The sequence below is a fragment of the Ursus americanus genome, chromosome 22, assembly GCF_024610735.1.
Source record: "Ursus americanus isolate L20-20 chromosome 22, mUrsAme1.1.p, whole genome shotgun sequence".
NCBI lineage: Eukaryota > Metazoa > Chordata > Mammalia > Carnivora > Ursidae > Ursus > Ursus americanus.
Genome location: NC_142148.1, coordinates 42,099,189 through 42,111,855, shown reverse-complemented (window position 1 = coordinate 42,111,855; position 12,667 = coordinate 42,099,189). Strand labels below are relative to the sequence as shown.

General features: G+C 44.5%; 1 protein-coding gene across 1 annotated transcript; it reads right to left on the bottom strand.

The window, feature by feature from the left end:
- Nucleotides 1–6,276: 6,276 nt before the first annotated feature.
- SCP2D1 (SCP2 sterol binding domain containing 1) lies at nucleotides 6,277–6,747 on the bottom strand. The gene has a single exon (XM_045810476.1). The coding sequence runs from the start codon at nucleotides 6,745–6,747 to the stop codon at nucleotides 6,277–6,279; it is 471 nt and encodes a 156-aa protein (XP_045666432.1).
- Between the last annotated feature and the right edge of the window lie 5,920 nt (nucleotides 6,748–12,667).

Sequence of the window (12,667 nt, the reverse complement as noted above, 5' to 3'; positions counted from 1 at the left end):
CCCATATTGGGCTCTGTGCTTGGCACAGAATCTGCTTGGGATTCTCTCTCCCTCTCCCTCTGCCCCTCCTGTTCATGCTCTCTCTCTCTCTCTCTCTCTCTCAAATAAATAAATCTTAAAGAAGGAGGAGGCAGAGGAAGAGAAACCCATTGACCAATGGGAATGAATCCTGGTCTCATAAATAACTGGTGTATTACTAGCTTAATATCATTAGTGTCTAAATGCTCAAACAAATATTTATGAGATTAATGAATTAGTCAGTCTATGAACAATGAAACCTGGCAGCTCATTGCTAAAAATCCAAAATCTGCCCTAACTTAAACTCTCCAGAACAGAAACCTCGCCCTCATTGCTGGTGCTCTCCTGGATCTCATGCCTAAACACAGGCAAACAGACCTATCTTTGGGAGCTGAGACTGCCATTTGCCCTCTGGGGAGTGAGGAAATCAGCTGCAAAACAATGGGGGCCCTAACAGTTGCTCCAGGTTCCAGAATCAGTCTGGTCTACACCCCAGCATGGGTAATCAGAGAAACCTCCACAGGGGTCATAAGCCATTTGCCCCATCCCTTCTAGACCTGGTACACCGCCAAGCTTTTTCCAAGCTGAAGAGGTGGCTTCCCCAGGGAACCTCTTTTTTTTCTTTTATGATATGTTAGTCACCATACAGTACATCATTAGCTTTTGATGTAGTGCTACCCTATGACCCAGTAACTGCACTACTGGGTATTTACCCCAAAGATACAGATGTAGTGAAAAGAAGGGCCATATGCACGCCAATGTTCATAGCAGCATTGTCCACAATAGCTAAATTGTGGAAGGAGCCGAGATGCCCTTCAACAGACTAATGGATAAAGAAGATGTGGTTCATATATACAATGGAATATTACTCAGCCTTCAGAAAGGAAGAATACCGGGGAAGCTCTTTTAGCCCAAGCCCTGAACTAACTCCTTACACAAGCCTAGCCTCGGCATATTTTTAGCTTCTCTGAGCCCCAGGTTCCTCCCCTGAGGATTGTTTTCCAATGCGGTGTTGTCTGCTTGGGTCAAGAGGAAGTGCTTCATCCACCATTGTGTCTCAATGCTGAGCATAAAGGCCCCTCATAGCAGACGCACCATAAATGTGTGCTGAATGAATGAGCTGCTCAATCAATGAAATGATAGCATTTCAATACAAGATTATCTTAAGTCACAGCTCACAGGCCTTGCACTCAACACTTCCCCTGTACTACCTGTTGACTCAGAGAGATGCAAATCCCCTGAAGAGTATAAAGCAGGCTATGCCCAGCAGATGAAGAGTCATTTTCTGAGGATGCCCAGTATATGAGCTGACACCCACACCACTGAGCTGTCCCCTGGAAGGAGTTCCTCATTTCAGCTCTAGGTGTCCCATTGTCGTCATTTGGGCCTGGTTTCCCTCCTCCCACCCCTAGGCAGGAAAACAGAAAAACTGGCCAAGTGTGGGGTTTCATTAACACCCACATAAAACTGGGGGTAGAGTTGGGGAGGAGAGGAGAGGCAGTCTCCCAGGAGAGACATTCCTGTGTCTCTAACAGAAATGTGATAAAAGTTCTTCATCAGAATAGGTTCTGTCTCCTTTTGAACTTCAGGCAAATGAATGGAATAGTTCCAGCTACGGGGAAACTCAGGATTCCCATTTGTGGACCTAGGACCGCCTGAGTGCCTCACTCTCTCCTACCCCAATCTCTACCTATTGCAGAAGTACCGGATTCTGTAGCTCTATCTATTGATTCCTACTTTAAAGCTAGGGCTCCCTCTCACAGATCAGACAACCCTTTGGGTCCTAGAAGGAAAAGGTCCAGCAGGGTCTTCAGCATCCCCTATCAGGAGCCCATCACACCTGGCACTCTCTGTGTGCCCTTGAGCAGACAGGAGGCCAGAAGGATGGGAGGATCAGGAGAAGCCATTGGCAAGGGCAGCCTCCAGCCCCATCCACGGATCCTGGGGCACTGAGGAATGGCAGGACTTCTTCAACAATGAGGGTAAATAAATCCACTTCCAATGGACAGGGGTCCATTTTGCAACCTTCACCAGTAAAGCTGCCCATTGTGAGCTTTTTCCTCAAGAACACAGGGAAATGTGTGAAGAGTTTCAGTGGGGTAAGTGAAGTCAAACCTTTAACCCTGCAGGAGGGCACTCTCTGAAAAGGAGATTTATGTGTAACCTTTTAAAATGCAAGGTGGAGAATGGCATTTGTAGTCAGCTACCATTGCTATAAAAACAAAAAAGTGGAAGGTGGAACATGTACATTACAGGGATGTGTACATATATGGGAGATTATCCTGGATTATGGGGGTGGGCCCAAAACAATCCCTCAAGTCCTTTAAAAGGAGGCGGAAGATGAAGGCAGAAGAGTTCAGAGAGGCTTGATGCCTAAAACGGACCGCACGCAACACTGCTGGCTTTGCAGACGGAGGAGCCACGTGAGCAGGAATGTGGGTGACCTTTGGGAGCTGAGAGAGCGTCAACCAACAAGGTTACACGGGCCTCAGTCCTACAACCACACAGGACTGAATAAGGCCACCATCAAATGAACTTGGAGCCAATTCTTCCCCCAAGTCCCCAGGTGAGAGTCCAGCCTGGCCAACACTGTGATTTCAGCCCTTGTGAGATTAAGACCGGAGCAGAGCACCCAGCTGAGCCCACCCAGACCTCAGACCTGCAGAAGCTATGAGATCATAAATGGGTGTTGTTTTAAGCTGCTCAACTGTGGTGATCTCTCACACAGCAACAGAAAACAAACACAGGGTACTTCCGTCAGAGAGAAGAATAAGACCATGTATGGGGGGGGTGGGGTGCAGTCATGAAAGCTAACACCTGCAGGGGCTCCAGCCACGCAGGCACAGCTGGAGAAACAACAGGGCAGGCTCAAGGAGACAGAGCCACCAAGTTCAGCTTGGGAGTCAAGGAGGCAGCATGGAGGGGGGGGGACCCAGACCCATCCGTAGAGTCCACCCCCTTCTCTGTTTCCTGAGCTGTTGCCTAGCAAGAGTACAGGCTTAGTGTGACCAAACCATCCAATTTTTCAAGAGAATCCAGAAATCCAATTTTTATATAAAATAACTTCACTCAAACTCTATAAACACTGTACTGGCCTAACTTGTGCAGACCGAGCAACATGCAGATGTGTGTTTTGAGCCAGATGTGACCTTCTAGGGCATCAACTGAGTGTAAGTGAAAAGGCAGAAAGAAGGTCCCCAGAGCACAGCACAAAAGCCCTAAGTGTGGACTTTCTTGGGAGGCAGTGGGGAGCCAGGGAAAGTCGCCCCCTTCCCCCTCATCCAGAAAAGAAAAGGAACTCACTCATATGTATGGAAAACCCACCTGGGCCAGTGACTACACTGGGCATGACCTACTAGGAGCTACCCAACAACCTGATGTCATAAGGGCCACTGGCTTTATTTCCGGGTGAGGCAGCTGAGAGGCAGAGTTGTTCAGTAATTCCCTGTGCTTATAACCTGGGGCTCAAAACTACATTTCTGATTCCAAAATCTGCGTCCTTCCATCTGTTCCACATGGCATCCCAGCACTGAGCAATTTTGTTCCTTTTCAAAAGGGGTTTGCTGTTGTGTTTCCTAAGGTCTGGAGTCTTCTCTCAGATGTGAACCAGATCCCTCTCCTTTTCGAGGCTTTGGCTCTTCCAACTCCACCTCCTACCAGGGCGTCTGCCCACCCCCCACAGCACCTCCCTCACCCACGCCCCACACGCCACATCCCAGCCTTTCAGGCGGATTCCATTCCCACTGCTCACTTGTAGCTCAGTCTCTCTACCTCCCAGTTCTAAATTCCTGAGAAAGGGTTCTCATTGGCATGGGTTCTGTTTTTGTTCCAAGTCATAACGGGTCATAAGTCACTGGCCAACCTATAGGATGGGCCTCCCTTTGGTCAGATGGCAGCCAGGACGTGACCCTCTGCAACCCCTCCCTGCTTCACAGCCCTCTCTACCTCCAACCCATCTCTGAGCAACCCCCAACTCAAGGCCGGTCCTCAGAGGTAGGGCCAACTCAGGGAATGAGATTGGGCAAGCCATTTCCCTAAACACAGCATCTCAAACACCTGCCTGGTTATGCCTGACACTTGTAAATATGGCTCTAATGGAGGTGCCTGGATCATTTGGTAGGCAAGGTAAGTGATCACAACAGTACTCAAACTCAGTCTGAAGCCTCTGAGATGCCCACCGCTCCACTGGGCAGGGGCATTGGCAGGAGCACCACACATCACCTACCTAATGACTGGGAAAGGAAAGAAACCAGGGAGTGCTCCATGTCCCCGCTCATAAATCCTCAGTAAGGGGCCCTTGGTCCCTGCCCTCGGACTTGAACATGGACTAAACAAAAGGCCTCTTTGTTTCCCACTGAGAGAAGGAGATTTTGTTAGCAACAAGCCCTCACTCTGTCTTTTTCTGACAGGGGAAACTCAGGAAGGCCTCTGCAGAGCCATCTAAATCAGTAACAGCTGGGGCAGGTAGGCACATGATAAGGTCAGAGGACTTGTGCTGAGAGACAGGTAGAGCTTTAAATCCTCTTTATAAAGCCTGCACTTCGGATGAGGGCGGCAGGTTTTCCAGTGTTACTGAGTTTATACTGACACAGAATAAGCTGCCCATGGGCATACAAAGTATACAATGGGATGTTTTTCCTATATATACACCTGTGAAATCATCACCACAATCAAGATAATGAATCTGTCCATCACCCCCAAGCTTCCTCGTAGCCATTAATAATCCCCCTTCCCCACCCTCCCCACCCTTCATCCCTATCTCTTGGCAACCACTGATCTTCTTTCTATCCCCACAGTGTGCATTTCCTAGTATGTTACATAAATAGAACCCCATAGTCTGTACTTGGTTTTCTCTGGTTTCTGCCACTCAGCATAATCTGACATTCGTCCATGCCATTGTATGTACATCAATAATTCATTCCTTTTTATTGACGAGGAGTATTGCAGGGTACGACAGAGCACCATTGGTTATCCACTCACCTATTGATGAACATTTGGCTTATTTACAGTCTGGAACTATCACAAATACAACTGCTGTGAACACTCACAAACACATTTCTGTACTTGTACATATGCTTTCTTCCCTCCTGGGACAATACCCAGAATGGAATAGCTGGATCATTTGGTAGGCATGTGTTTTGAGCATGGCTATTTTAAGGAACCTTCCATGTGCGTTTCAGAGTATAAAGGTATACAAGGTAAAGGTATACACAGATCACATGGGAATAGGTGTCACACACACTCACCCATAGAAGTCACATCGGGCTGCAGCTGGCTTCACTCCCGGTCCTCCCAATGTAGGGACAGGGCTCCCAGAAAGGAAAATCTCCCAGGATGACCTTTGGTTTTGTAAAATGCCCAGTGCACAAACTCCTGACACTTCAGAAATGGCCCATGGGATGGGGGAATTCCACGAGATCCTTTAAGTAATGGTAACATCTCATTTAAATAATGGCAACATTTCATTGGTCTAGAACAGAATAGTTTTGACCAATATTGAAAGCTGCAGCATGAACTAGGGCGGGGGTTCTCCAGGGGTGGTCCCATCAGCATCACCTGGGCACTTGTTAGAAATGCACATTCTCCCCAGCCCAGACCTATGGCATTGAAATTCCGATGTAGGGCCCAGCGATCTGAGCTTTTACCAGTCTTACAGGTGGTGTGATGCATGCTATAGTTTAAGATCCAGGGTCCTAGAAGATCTTCCAAGCCCCTGGATTCTCTTGGAATTAAATCCATCCAAAGTCATAATACACCAAGAGCTCATTCCCTCTATGCCTTGTTCCACCCACAGAGCTGTGGAGCCCACCATTTTAAAGCTCTGCAAACTTAAAATCTCAAAGAACCAAGTTACCATCTAGAATGCAATCTGACACAGTGATGGTTGGCACTTCTTTCCCCAAACCACAAACAAACAAACAAAATTCTCAGGAACTCAATCATGAAAGCATTTAAATCCAAATATCAAAACCACCCATTTCTCTATGTGTGGCTTTCAACCTAAGCATATTATAGCATACATGAATCTAAAAAAAGAAAAAGACAAAGATTTTAGGTGATACACTCCAACACTCTTTACTGCTCTAGGACCCTCACTGAAAATTAACACATCAGCAGGAAAATTAATCAAACTTGAACAGGAAGAATTTGAGTAAAAATATTGGATATTTTTTGTTTTAATCTTCAGTTTAAGCATGATTTCCGCTCAACATTATAACCGGAGAGAAGTTCTGATCATTTCCTTGGTATTTTACATGCTTAAAATTTAGCCCAGTCTTTGAAAACCCTCTCCAGCTTCTGGCCAAGCAGAACTTTGCCGCTCACTTTGAACTTGCCGGCAAGGAAAGCCTTCTGAGGGTTCAATTTGCCCAAAACCAACTCCATAAAGACAGGTTCTGGGATAGTGAAGACGGTGTCTGCTGGGAGCCTAGCAGATCCTGGATACATGTCCCCAGAACCATTCTTCAGATCAATGGTCCACTGCAGAATGGTCTTCCCATCTTTGGTGATGTCCAGCTGAAAGATGGCATTGACTTTCTTTACCAGTTGGGCCCCCACCTCTTTAATGTGATGGCTAATGTCCTCAAACACAGGGAAGCTCTGGAATTCTGACAGCTCTAGAGGGTGTGGCATGGCAGGTTCCCGAGCTGCACCCAGTTCCTTGAACTGGCCTGCCTGAGGTCCATCCACTGCTTTGATCTTGGGTTGATGGTCGATTCTCTTCCACATCTTACTGTGCTGGTCCTCTTGACCTTGTCGTCTGGTTTGTGAGCAACTGTGGCCAGATTAATATCCACAAGCCAGATTGTGACATCAAAGGTAAGGCCCAAGCAGGGAATGAGGCTGGTGCGTGTGCTGCAGTCTTATTGGCCAAACAGATACTAAAAGGTGACATGGGGTGAGGCCTCAGATAGGTAATTATGAGGCAGAGCCACACCACCACCATCCCAAACCAATCAGGGCTGTTGCTCTCACAGGCCCAGAAAGTTCTGGACCCCATGTTGGGAATAAGAGAAAGTGGCCCCAGAAGGTTCTTTGGTGATATAAGCTCTGTCTTTCCAATGCAGTCCTCTCCCAGTAACAATCCTAATTCAGAGCAGTTATTCTGTTTCCTTTGAAGGCATTTAATCCTTAACGCACAGATCCTGATGCTAGATTTGGCATTACCTACCTGCTGGTGGAAGGGGAAATGCTTTTAGAGAAAAATGGCTGGTTGGAGAAAGAATCAGTACCAGGACTTGCATCAGAAAGCTTCAGAGGCACAGTGGGGGTGGGGGGAGGAATATCCCTAAGATCAATAGAAGATGCTGCTGGCCTCACATGGTCAGTGCATATAATGACGTAGCCCTCACTCTGAGCCAAGGCACTGTTGTAGGTATTGCACATGTATTAACACTTTTAATCTTCATTACAACCCTCTGAGATAGGTACTCTTTTATTCCCATTTTACAGATGGGGAAACTGAGGCAAGGAGAAACAAAGTGATTTAGCCAAAGTCACACAGCTAGTAAGTAGGGTAGCCAGGTTTAAACAGAGGTAGAATGACTCTAGAACATATATATGTATAATTCCTTTTATTTTTAAATGTCAGATTTACAAAAAGGTTGTAAAAACAGTAGAGTTCCTATATCACCTGCCCCCTACTTCCCCAAATGTTAATATTTTACATGGCACAGTACAGTGATCTACACCAGGAAAGAAATATGGGTACAATACTATTAACTAATCTACAGACCACACTCAAATTTTGCCAATTGTCCCACTAATGTCCCTTTTCTGGTCCAGAATCCCCCTTCTCGCCCAGAGTCCTGCACTGAATTTAGTTTTTATGTCTCCCTAGTGCCCTCCAGTCTGGGAGTTCTTCAGTCTTTGTCTATCATGACCTTGACACTTGAAGACTGGCTAGTTCCTCTGTAAAATGCCCCTCATTGGGGTGAGTTTGATGATTTTCATGATTAGGCTGAGGTTATGCATTTTGGGCCGAAATACCACAAAGATGATCTTATGCCCTTCTCAGTGCATCATATCAGGGGCTACATGGTATCGATGTGTCCCATTACTGGCAATGTTGACCTTAATCACTTGGTCAAAGTGGTGTCCACCAGCTTTCTCCACTGCAGTTACTATTTCTCCCTCTGTAATTAGTAACTTATAAGGAGATACTGAGACTTTGTCAATATTCTGTTTTATATCATACTTCAGCCCTCCCTTTGCATCCATCAGAGGTCCATCAGTGTGATGTGTGCCAAATGGCCATTTTCCATCCGCATCACTCCCTTTAGGTTTAACTATTGGAATTTGTTGCAAGAAGAGCTGCTCCTTCTCCCCCATTTCTTTATTTGTTCAATTATGTCTTTATCCCAGTAGGGACTTACGGATATTTATTTTATTCTGTGGGTCATAATCTATTACTATCATTAGGTATTTTCTTGCTCAAACTGTCCCAGGTTTGGCCACTGGGGGCTCCATCAAGCGAGTGCCTATGGCCTTTCCTAACCACGCTGCTCTTATACGCAAGCGAAGCTACATTAAATGGAGTTGCTGGTAGCTTTGTTCTCTCAAGGAGGAATGCAGAAAATAAAAAATAAAAGATTTGGCATATTTTCTTTGGTACGTGATGGATAAGCTGGTATGATCAACATGGAGCAGTTAAACAAAACCCAGTGGCTTCCAAACCAAGACTTTACCCTGGGCCACCTGGTACAGACATTTTTCTCCATAGAGAATTTTAAATGAAGAAGTGAACAATCTGCAGTAAGATTGTTGTGAGCCACCAACAGTGAACTGAGCCCCATCACCACCCATCACCCATATCTGCTTTTCCTCAGGGCAGGGTTGATCCTTCTGAATTATTCAGACAGGTCCCCAACTAGGCTGCCACTCCTGCCTCAGCAAGTCAGAGGGGAACACAATTCCAAGCCTATATTTGTCCCTTTCATGAGTTCCTATCTTTTATAAGTATTTCTACCATTAAAGGAATTCCAGTATGCAGAGCCAATATGCACCTGGAAAGGTGCTCAACATCATAAGTCCCCAAGGACATGTAAATTAAAACTATAATGAGATACTTCTTCCCACCCAGTAAAATCACTAATATTGGAAAGACTGACATTGGCAAGTGTTGGCAAGGCTGTGGAGCACCTGTGCAGGGTTGGTGGGAGTACAAAGTGCATGCAAAATGGTGCTGTGGAAGACTGCTTGGAAGTGGTAAAAGTCAAACATACACTGAGCACACAACCCATAGGTTCTCCTCTTGGGTAGTTATGCAAGAGAAATGAAAACATGTCTACAGAAGGACATATAATGACTGTTCCCAGAAGCACTGTCCATTAAAGCAAAACACAGGAGACAATCCAAATCTTTTCTTGTCTTTCATCTTCTGTTCATCAAGAGAAGATCAGATAAGCAAAATGGCATAATTCTATAATGGAATACTGCTTGGCAACAAAAAGGAACGATCCCTTGGCTCACTCCACAACACAGATGAACCTCAGATGCATTATGCTGACAGAAAGAAGTCAGATTCAAAGGATGACATATTATATGATTCTATTCACACAGCATTCTAAAAATGGCAAAACTGCAAAAAGAAAAAAAAAAACGGCCAGTGGATTAGGGGAAGAAAGTAAGTTTGTCTAGAAAGGGACACAAAGAATTTCCTTTTGATGAGGGTGGGGGACAGTGATGAACTTTTCTTGATTGTGGTGGTCGTTACACAATTGTATATATTTGTCAAAATCCAGACCTGTATATTAAAAGGGGTGAATTTAAGTATATGTAAATTATACCTCAATAAACCTGACTTTAAAAACAAAAAGAGGTATGGGCAGATCCGCATTGCCACTGGTATGAGCTTTGTCTAAAGCAGAGGGCACAAGCCAAACCTGGAATACTGGATCCTTATTATTATTATTATTATTATTATTATTATTATTATTATTATTATTATTTCCTATACCTACCAGTTGCTATTATTGCACTATGATGCATAATTTTAACTTTTTAATTAATTCTTCTATCAGTTAACTCTTACTATATTATGTGGCAAAACAAACAACCTCAAAATTTTAGCAGCATTACACGGTTATTTTTCACATGTCTTTTGGGTGGCTGGGGTCTACTGCCCTGGGCTCAGATAGGCTAGGCTGCTCTTCTAGACACATGTGTCTCTCACCTTCTGTCTGCAACCAATAGTCCAGCTACACATGTCCCTCCTATGATAACGGCAGAAGTCCAACGGCAGTGAGTAGAAAGGCCCAGGCTCAGCCCTGGCTCAATGCCCATGGACCAGAAGCAACTCTCAGAGCCAGGAGCAAAGTTGAAGGCCCATGAAGGGGCCATGACAGAGCAAGAGGCAGGGAGAAGAGAAAAACTAGGACCGACAATGCAGTCTGCCACAGCTACTGACATGCAAAAGGAGAGATTTCACATTTTAAGATCCAGATTTGTGGCTTTTCTTATTCATGGAAGGATCCATAACCTTGGACCCACATCTTTACCTGGCAACAATTAGCCAGCATTGAAGAAGGAGAGGCAGCTCACTTCAGGCAGGAAGGGCTCCCCACAACTCACCATCATCATTGTCATCAGGATGACCCCTTTCTAAAAGTCAGGTGTTCTGAGGAAATTTTCCAGAATTTCTGAGATCTTTTCCTCACTAATTTCATCAAAAGTTCTACAAGAATTTAGAGAATGTGAGTATTCAAGGATCCTCAAGTTTGCCATCATATCTATCCCCTCAACATATTTTATGAGCATTGACTGTGGAAAGCCCTGGGCTGGCACTGTTAAGAATACACACAGATGGAAAACGGATGCTGGCAAGGACGTGGACAGATCTGAATCCTTGTGCACTGCTGGCAGGAATGGAGAATGGCGCAGCACTATGGGAAACAGTATGGCGGCTCCTCAGAAAATTAACCACAGAATTACTATATGATCCAACAGTTCCACTTCTGGGTACATACCCAAAATAAGTGAAAGCAGGCACTTGTACAGATATTAGTTCATGTTCATAGCAACATTCTTCACGAGAGTCAAGAGGTGGAAACAACTCAAGTGACCATCGATGTATAAATGGATAAACAAAATATGGTATAAAATGAGCAAAAGAAAAGAGACAGAGACAAATCAAGAAACAGACACTTAACCATACAGAACAAACTGATGGTTACCAGAGGGGAGGTGGTTGGGGAGATGGTGGAAATAGGCGATGGGGACTAAGGAGTGCTCTTGTCATTGTGAGTACTGGGTGATGCACAGACTTGCTGAATTACTATATTGTACACCTGAAACTAATATAACACTGTATGTTAACTATCCTGGAATTAAATTCCTTAAAATAAGAAAAAATAATAAAAAACACATATCTCTTCAAAAATGTGATAGACACTCAATGGAATATTATTTAGTCTTAGAAAGGAATGAAATTCCTACACATGCTCCAACTTGGAAGAAGCTTGAAGACACTAGGCTAAGTGAAATCAGCTAGACAGAAAAGACAAATAATGTGTGATTCCACTTTAATATTAAGTACCTAGAATAGTCAAATCCGAGAAACAGAAAAAAAGAACAGTGGTTGCCAGGGGCTGAAAGGAGGAAAGAAATGGAGAATTCCTGTTTAATGTGCATATAGTTTCAGTATAGGAAGATAAAAAACTTCTCTCTCTCTTTTTTTAAAGATTTATTTATTTATTTATTTATTTATTTATTTATTTATTTATTTATTTTAGAAAGAGGGAGTGTGCAAGAGGGGCAGGGGCAGAGGAAGAGAATCTTCAAGCAGACTCCCCGTTGAGCACAGAGCCCAATGCAGGGTTTGATCCCATGACACATGAGATCACAATCCATGAGATCACAACCTGAGCCAAAACCAAGAGTCGGACGCTTAACTGACTGAGCCACCCACGCACCCCAGAAGATAAAAAGTTCTAAAGATAAATGGTGGTGGTGGTTGCAGAACAATGTGAATGTACTTAATGCCACCTAACTGCACACTTAAAGATGGCTAAAATGGTGAATTTTATGTCATGTATTTTTTACCACAATAAAAAAGAATACACAAAGAAAAATAAATATGTCCAAAAAGCATTTTAGCTTAGGAGAGAAAAACATAAACATAAATATGTAATATATAATGCAAACTATTACAAGTGCCACAAGAAAGAAACATGTGGTGGTCTTACAACATGTTCACATGGTCTAATGGTGTTGTGGCTTCCTATCTGCTCTCCCTGGAACTGCTCACTCTAGGTGAAATCACCTGCCATGTTGTGAGGACACCCTAGTAGCCCTATGGACAGGTCTGCATGCTGAGGAAAATTCCTACACATGCTACAATTTGGAGGCCTCCAGCCCACAGCCACATAAGTGAGCCCTGTAAGCAGGTCCTCCAGACCCACTCAAACCTTCAGATGACTGAACCTTGACCAACATCTCAATTGCAATCTGAAAACAGACTCCAAGATGGAATGGAAGGAGGAGGAATGGTTGAAACCGGCTGAAGCTTCAGAACAGCTGCAAAAGTGGGAATAGAGACAAAAGCCATTAATGAGTGTCACACCTTCCAGGAGCAAAGTGGCAGTGATGATGGCGAAGCAATTTGGCCTTAAGCAGACCCCTCAAAAGGTCTGGCTGGAAAGGCAGGGAG